At 53.4% G+C, this 8,135-nt stretch overlaps 4 protein-coding genes across 4 annotated transcripts in view; all 4 read right to left on the bottom strand.

Moving 5' to 3' along the window:
- EJ05DRAFT_370807 (uncharacterized protein) overlaps window positions 1-262 on the bottom strand; it is a 1,182-nt gene extending 920 nt beyond the window's left edge. Inside the window, exon 1 of the mRNA XM_033741140.1 lies at window positions 44-262. Coding sequence (XP_033600335.1) covers window positions 44-97 — 54 coding nt within the window. The 5' untranslated portion in view covers window positions 98-262. The remainder of the gene's footprint in view (window positions 1-43) is intronic.
- A 165-nt stretch (window positions 263-427) lies between these two features.
- On the bottom strand, window positions 428-3,263 carry EJ05DRAFT_538169 (uncharacterized protein; the record flags this gene model as incomplete). The annotated part of the gene is made up of 1 exon (XM_033749434.1): window positions 428-3,263. Exon 1 carries the CDS (start codon window positions 2,996-2,998, stop codon window positions 428-430), a length of 2,571 nt encoding a protein of 856 aa, XP_033600334.1. The 5' UTR covers window positions 2,999-3,263.
- Window positions 3,084-3,418, bottom strand: EJ05DRAFT_370784 (uncharacterized protein). Its single transcript, XM_033741139.1, has one exon. It carries the CDS (start codon window positions 3,361-3,363, stop codon window positions 3,169-3,171), a length of 195 nt encoding a protein of 64 aa, XP_033600333.1. The 5' UTR covers window positions 3,364-3,418; the 3' UTR covers window positions 3,084-3,168.
- Window positions 3,419-4,751: 1,333 nt separating this feature from the next.
- EJ05DRAFT_538168 (uncharacterized protein) lies at window positions 4,752-7,326 on the bottom strand. Its single transcript, XM_033749433.1, has 5 exons — window positions 7,012-7,326; window positions 6,427-6,954; window positions 6,047-6,372; window positions 5,581-5,949; window positions 4,752-5,533 (listed from the first exon to the last, which is right to left on the bottom strand). Exons 1-5 carry the CDS (start codon window positions 7,204-7,206, stop codon window positions 4,894-4,896), a joined length of 2,058 nt encoding a protein of 685 aa, XP_033600332.1. The 5' UTR covers window positions 7,207-7,326; the 3' UTR covers window positions 4,752-4,893.
- Window positions 7,327-8,135: the final 809 nt, after the last annotated feature.

Raw genomic sequence — 8,135 nt, 5'->3', positions numbered from 1 at the left:
GGAGGGGCTTGAACAAGTGCTTGCCAGACACTCGAACTTGAGCCTTGAGAGGGTGAAGGCTTGAACGAGTGCTTGCCAGACACTGAACATGAGCCATACCCAGAGTACAGGTGAAGACAGGAGGGAGGGGCTTGAATGAGTGTTTGCGAGGCACTCAAACGTGAGCCATGCAGGGAGTGTCAGGGAGAAGATAGGACGTAGGGCTTGATCGAGTGTGCCAGACACTCGAACGTGAGCCTTGTCCCAAGTCAGTCCAGGTGATGAGTCGAGGTCGAAAAGGATGAGTGTGAGAAAGGAGCGAAGCCGAGCGCTACCGCGTGAAGCAAGATACAGCACAACAAGAAGCAAAACTGAAGACAAGTCCCTGCAGCAGCCTTTCGAAACCAGGCCAGCGTGAGGTCCCCCTCCCAGGAGGAAGAGGTGTTCTTCAGCGTGCATACTTGCTGTGGTGCATGCCCTTGGGCAAGTTGTCGAAGAGTTTCGCGTGTTTGTTCAGAGCAGCTTGCAGCTTCTCCTCGTACTCTTGCGCCGCAGTCTTGGGTCCATCCCATAGCGGCAGGAGGCCCGCTTCTTCGTCTTTCTGGGCTTGTGTCTTCTCAGACGACTCGCCCGCGGGACTCTCCTTGCTTGCACCGCTGTCCTGGGGGGCTTGTGCGGCCTTGCTGCTTGACGACGAGGACGAGGGCTGCGGCTTGGCGACTGGCGCGCTGCGGACGTCCTGGGAGCTGGCGGGAGCTGGCTTCTCGACCTGTGATGGTGCTGCTGCTGGAGTGAAGGCCACTGCCTTGGCCTGGAGGCTCGAAGACGCCCGGCTTTGAGTGGGCGCAGGCGTCTTCTTGGGGACGACCGCGCTGCCCTGTTCGGGGGCAGCGTACTTGCTCTGGGTCATCCCGCCTCTGATTGCCTTTGAGGCCTTGCCTGCGGTGCCCGTCGATGACGATGCGACGGGAGCAGAGGCCGGTTTCTCAGCCTGAGATGGCTTTCGGACGGCGGTGGCGGCGGTGGCGGCAACGGCGACAGGGGCGACAGGGGCGACAGGGGCGGCGACGGCGGCGACAGGGGCGGCGACAGGGGCGGCGACAGGTGCGGCGACAGTGGGAGGAGTGGTGGTAGAGGCGGTGGTGGTGGTGGTGGTGGTCTTCGGCTCTTGCTTGGCCGGAGGTGCAGTTGATGATGATGCCTCTGACACCTTTCTCATCCCACGGTTGCCGTGGCCCTTGGGCTTCGTGGGAACTGGCGCCTCTATGCCAGCTACGGTTTGGAACCTCGCGCCCTCCTTGCGCGACGTCTTGGGTTCGGACGTCTCGGTGGATGGGCGAGGGGCGACAGAGGGCCTCGATGGCACCTCTGAAACCCCTGTCGGCGCGGATGGGCGCGAGGGTCCAGCGGAGGAGACGACTGGGGGCGAGGGGATGGGATGGGCGGAGGAAGGTTTTGGAGCACGAGGCTCCGACGAGATGGCCTCCGAAGGACGAGTGGTGGCCACCGACAAGGAAGAAGAAGAGCCTTTGCTCTTCTGAGCTTCCTCAAATCGGCCCACGCGAGCCTCGAACTCGGTGAAGGAGGCCCTTGTGCGGAGAGCCTCTTTGTCAAGATCCTTACCCAAGGAGCTAATGGCGGCATAGTCCTTCTCATGTCGCTTGACACACTCCTTTCGGAGTGTGTTCCCCATGTTCCCGACGTTGTTGCCGAGCTTCGTGATGGCGGCCGATGAAGACTTGAAGTCCTCGTCCAGACGCGCACCCATCTTGCCGACCTCTGTGGTAAGCTCCACAAAGGCCTTTGCCGAAGAATTGACTTCTTCGTCGAGGCGCGCGAAGGCCTCCATGCCCCTCTTGACCTCGGAGGCGTCCTCAGCCGCCTCCTTGATCTTGTCCTCCACCCCACGGAACCACTCCTCCGCCTTCCCTGTGAATTCGGCAAGACCAGCGGCTTGGTCTTGCCAATGAGCTTCTCCCTGCTCCACCTTGGCTTCTACAGCCGCGACCCGGTCGAGCACACTCCCGGCGATCTGCTCGCGAAGGCGAGCCTCGAGGTCTTCCATCTGCTGGGGCAGATGGGCCAGTGCAGTGAGTTGCCCCTGGGTGGGCAACGATTGAGATCCCTGTTGAGACAGGGAGACGTCGAGCTTGCTGACGTCGGACTGCACTGTGTTGAACCTCTCGGTCAGCACCTTGAGCTTCGTGATCTGCGAGAAGAGCCGCTTCTCTTGATCGGACGCCTTCTCCGCGGTGGACTTTCCGGAAGAAGAGTTTGCTGCGACCTGGCCAGCCAGGGCGTTGAAGTCGGTGACGTGTACCTGGAAATCCCTTTCCAGGGTGCTGTGTGCCGCCACAGCCTTGCCGACGGCGGCCTCGACGGCCCCAAGACGCTGGGCGAGACCGCTGATTGTCGCGCCCTGGGTTGCCGTTGCCGCCGTGCTCTTCTGCATGAACTCACCCAGGCCTCCGACCTCGTTGAATCGCCGCTCGATGGTGGCAGCGGCGATCTCATCCGTGGTTATTGGCATGCGGAGGGTGCGCTCCACGAACGTACCGAAGTCCACGTTGTGCTGTTCAAGTATGTGTTGCACCGAGACCGCGAAAGGATCTCGCTGCTCCAGCACAGCGGAAGACTTCGAATTCCGTAACGCGAGCCACACGAGCATGCCCAGGAAAACGGCGATTGTCAGAAGAAGCTGGAAGAGGTGAGCTTCTGTCCTTGGACTGAAACCACTGTAGATGTTGTAGTGGTTCGTTGCGTTTTCCTGGGCATCTCCCAGGGGAAGTGAGTTTTCCAGTTTTGGCGGCGCCGCCACCAACGGAAGAGGCCTGTGGATGTGGCCGACCATGCTCCACACGAATGCGCCCTCAGGCGCCCACGTGGAACTTCGACCGCTGATGGCCGTCCAGACTTCGTAGATTGCGGCCCGAGCCTCCGGGTAGATGATCTTGGTGAAAAGGTCGATGGCGGTGAGAACACCGATCAAAGACCAGAGAGGGGCCAAATTGAGAGGCATTGTTGGCAGATGATGAGGAAATATGTGATGATGAGTTGAGGAGTCGAAAGAGAAAGAAGAAAGAGATATGATGAGTGGCGAGATGGCAATGTGTTGAGTGTCGAAATTTCGAATGGCGATATGAGGAATGACGATGTGATGAGCGTGATGAATGTAAATGTGGACGATTTTCAACCAACGTGATGAGAGAGGATAGAACGATCTTCAACAGTGGTAGAGATGTAAAGTATGAAGATATAGAGAAAGGAAGAAAGAAAGAAGAAGCAAAAAACGAGCAAGCAAAGCCGCAATAAATACTCTCCTCCAACAGTCCCCCTCCTCCCCTCCCCTCCCCTGGAGAAAATTTTTACTCCATCACACGCCATCCTCCCAATCTCGCTTGCCGCCTCATCAATTACTCTCAAAACAACTAGAGATAGGGCCGTCAATAGGTTGGCGAAAACACTCGCTATTGAACAGTGTTGTGAAGATTCACTTCCACCACGCCAAGACCCCACGATACCGTCCGTGCGAGAACACACATCGCCCATATGACTCCCTGTCTCCACTTTGCGCAGACCTGTAGAGCAGGTTCCCATTGGCTGGCTGGTTTCCCGTCAATAGAGACTCTTCGCCTTGCCATTCATTCCTTGCTCGGCGATTGCTCTGACGTTTTATCGCCGGACGCCCCCTTTTTCGTCCGTCAATTGGGCCGGGTTGAGTGACGTAAGGGGTTCGTCGTTAGGCAGCAGCCATACCGGGTCAAAGCTTCGAAATTTCCCACTTTTTTGCGTCTTGCGTGTTGCTTGGACCTTTCGTTTCCCTCGTGTGCTCGGCTGTGCGCTGATTGGCTCTTTCGCATCTCAGAACGGCAACTTTGAAAGTTTGTAAGTCGTTGAACCAACAACGTTGGGCGCTTGGACCTAATACTGCTGGTATAGGGTGTGTGTTGGTGTTGAGGTTTGGACATGTCTTGCGTCTGTGTCTCTGCGTGATGGATTACGAGTAGCGATATCTAGACTGGCTTATTATAATATTATAGGACTATAGTATCATCTGAAGGGCTTCTGAGATGTACATACTATCACAAAATCTACTTGATTTTCTTTGTATAGTATGTATAAATTTATCTAAGGGCCAACTCGTACATCTAGATTTTGTCGTCGAAAGAACGTATTCGAGTATCTATAAAACAGTTTTAAGGGAGTTTTTCCTCGAAGGTTGATCCCAAAGGAGCAGCCCTGAGTGAGTGCGTCATAGATCGAGTGTATAATCTCTTTCCCAAGAATTAGAGAAGACCAGAATGTGGACCCTTTATAAACAATTCGAAACGACTAACTGTCAGTTCCCACACTTCGGGGCCATGGTTTAGTGGTGCCACAACGTGGATTGAAAAAACTCAGTTCGTCTGGTTTCTCAGTAAGACCCTGGTTCAAATCCTCGGGCATGAGTTTTTGTGTTTTTTTTTCTTGCCTCATTTCGGATTTTGGGGGTGTTTTGGTTTTTGGGCCTTCCAGCTTTCTGCAGTCTGGTTCTTTCTTGTCTGGACTTGTTTAGTTCTTGATTATCATGGATCTCCTTCATCCATGTTGTTGATTACTTTCTTGGTGGCGAGGAAATTGTATATGGTAGATCGACATCAAGTCTTTGTCATAGATGTAGGGTCTCTACGATGGATGTCACGTCCATGTATCAGATTTTGGGTCTCTATAATGAATTCCAATCACGTCTCGCGTCAGTCACGCATCAGCATTCTATAAAGACGAGATATTCTCAAGCATGAATTTATAAATTGATAGGCATATCTCATTTCATTAGCCTAACACGCAGTCCGAAATTTCATGTGTGTGAGTGTTAAGCAAAGCAAATTTTCCAGCTCCCCTAGATCCCAGGATTATAAAACCGGGTATACCACATCATTTCGCACCATCCCTCCCCTTCAGACTCATGCTCTTATACAGCGACAGCATGCATCCCAGCTCCGAGCCCATGTTCTCCACCTCGCCAACCATGTCCAGATTTTCACTTTCGCTGATAGCCAGCAACTTGACCAGCGCTTCGTCCTGAGGAGCGCGGAACGACACGGGGATATCTTTGCGCTCCAGCTCGCAAGCTTCCTCCACGCCCTCGAATATGTCCTGTGCTTCGGATGGGATTTGCTGGCCGACGGACCGTGCTACGACCAGCAGGCCACCGAGGATTAGCTTGACGCAAGGTAGGCCTGATTCGAGCAGGCGAAGATTGCGGACTGCTCGAGTGAAAAGATTTTGTGCAACGGGAATGTGGAGGAGGGAGATTAGAGTCGCGGCACAGTTGTACGGTGCGGCGAGGAAAAGAGATGTGAAGGGGTGGATATTGTATGGCCAGCGCTTCTCGAGCGTCTCCATCAGGTTGACATCGATGGCAGCATGTTTGAGGATGAATGACTGTGCTGTTGACGCGTACCCTAGCGGGCCTCTCATCGAGCCTGGAGGCAGCGAGGGCTCGAAGCTTGTATCAGGGTGGACGTTATATAACGGACGGAGGATGTTGTAGGCGACGATATTCGCAAAGAAGCTAGGGTATGTTAACAGGCTGTTGTAGTAACGCAGGTGCTCGCTTACCCCAAGACGAAAGTTTGCGGGGTGACTTCAGCGTCATGTCTGAGCCAGCTTGGCCAGGACCTTTCAAGATCTGTGAGCCGGCGATAGAGACCCTGACGGATGTCAATATCTGCAGCACCACCACTTGGGCACTCGCGGGTGGTGTGGTTGTAGTTTACGACCTCATTCATGATGATTGAGACCTCGCATAGTGCATATTGTGCGCCTCGCACCACGGGCGGTTGTGAACTCTTGTGAGAAAATGGGGAGCCCAGGAAGTCAAATGCCTCGTCCTCCATTTTTGAAGATGTGAGAGGAGGCTCTCGAAAGTAGGGAGGAATTGGTGGTGCCGGAAATAAGGTGGGCTTCAGGTACAGGGATGTAGTAAGACTATTTCGGATTGATGTTAACATGTCTTCAATACCAGGAGCTGTAACAATATATTTATTGTGGAGGATCGGGTACTGCATAAGTAGATTTGACATACCTTTCGACGTTACAGACAGCCCATAAGGTTCGTGATATAGCCTGCTTTCGCCTAAAATGTGATGGTACATCGTCTCTCAAGCTTCTGTATACCTTTGTGAGGTTGAGACGGCTTATCATGTCGATCGCAGCAAGTCGATACAACGTGCCTGCCCGATCTTCTCCTGAGATAGATGCGTGCTGGAAAAGACAATACAGTCCGTGGATGGTAGGAAGCGAAGCGCGTCCGCATTGGAGCTCCAGGTGCTCCTTTGCAGCGGCGAGGAATCGTTCGCTTAACTTCCATGTGCTTTCAGACGCTGCGTCTGCGGCAGGCTTGTCCATAGACTTGAAGGTCTTGTTAGCACTTCTCATTCTTCGAGCTCGTGTGATGCAACTGACGGCTTTGGCAGCACAGATGGCGTTGACGAGGAAGGGAGAGCAATATGTCGCACTCTCCGGATCGCCTGCCTTCATGTCTGCTACAAAAAGATCTAGTGTGATATACGAAAAGAGTGTCGTGTCTTCCCAAGCGAACCAGGCAGTGATCAGCTCTGAGACCACTTCGTCAGTCGCGACACTTGTCCACGGCCGGGCAGGGACCTGAATAGCACTTTTCACGTCAGCCTCATCAGAGTCTTGGCTCGGAGTGTCAGGGGAAGTGAGAAGCAGGTCGAGTTGCCGAAGCTTCTTGATAACAATGAGAGGATCGTCGTGGGATCTGATCATATTGAGTATTGCCTTAGCTTCAGCTTCACTATTCGTCTTCAGGAGTAACACAAGCTCTCTCAAGTCGGCGTTGTCACGCTTCAGAGCATTGTTGAAGTTCTTCAAGGCGACTTGACGAGAAACACCGGCGGGCAACTCATACTGACAACCACCAGTGTTCTTCTTCTGGCATCTTGTACACACTGGCCGAATTCCATCGCACTAGCACCCGCCTCACATGTTAGATGCGTCCATCGTAAAAGCTCGATGGCAACATACCCGTAGCTTCCTGGCTTTACAGGGCCTGCATGCTATAGGATTTCCTATCCTTTTGGGCGGTGCAGACGAAAGTCGAATGCTGGGACGTCGACTTCCATGACCTCCCAAAGCGGGGAGCAATCGAGGGAGGAGTCGAGTAGAAGCATCCTCGCCGTTACCGCCACAGCCATCATCGATTGAGCCACGGGAGCTCATATCGTGTTGCGAAGTCTTGCTAGTGATTTTGATGAATAGATGATGGATGCTTAGAAAGATGGGATTTCAAAATGCTACAAGGACGGCTGCTGAGTCATGCATGCCAAAGATGAAATGCTGTGCTGACGGGGGGGGTCTCCTAGGGAAGTGAAGGCAAACCGTGCGCGCGGGCGGACCACGGCACCTCTCTCTCTTTGCTCTGACAATTATTCTACAAGAAATTGATGTGTTTACCCGCGTGTGTTTTGTCTTCCCCAATCCTCCTCCAACTTCCATCCACAGTACACACTCTGCTTCCTCCTCGCCGCACCCTGAAAATACAGCAGTTCCCTACGGACGACTAAATTACGGGTCTCAGCATGCTACCTCCCTAGTACATCCCTAGTCGGAGCCGTCTCCGCTTGACACTGTCGCTGATTTGCCGATGTATGTGCTCGTGCGCAAACCGTCACAATCGGGGCTCCATGTTGACTGACTATTGCTTCTTAGCGTACGGTAACTACTATGAGTAGTCTACGTCTATGTCTCATACTCTCGGAGCCGCGACCGAGGCTGAACGTCTCATTCTATGCCATCTTACTGGCTGGCTGGGCGTCTCGCTATGCATAGAAAAGAGCTAATTGCAGCATCTAGGACCCTCAATTGCCTGCCATCTATCCACGAACATCCCTTACTGCGAAACACGGAGACAGCCTCAAAACTTCCAAGAGTGTTACAGTGGATACAATATTCTCTAGCGAATCAAATACCTACCACGCGCTCGGGGATGTCGGGACCAATGCAGTAAAGGCCATATGTTGTATGCCATGCATCTGGAGCGACGATCACAGGACTCCTTTCCAGCCCCGAGATATCATGTCCGCGACATTCACAAGCCATAGTCGCACATGTATCACTGATGGCCACTGATAGGGCAGTATAAGGCGTGT

Source organism: Pseudovirgaria hyperparasitica, assembly GCF_010093815.1.
Source record: "Pseudovirgaria hyperparasitica strain CBS 121739 unplaced genomic scaffold EJ05scaffold_8, whole genome shotgun sequence".
Taxonomy (NCBI): Eukaryota; Fungi; Ascomycota; class Dothideomycetes; order Acrospermales; family Acrospermaceae; genus Pseudovirgaria; species Pseudovirgaria hyperparasitica.
This window is presented reverse-complemented; position numbering and strand designations above follow the sequence as displayed.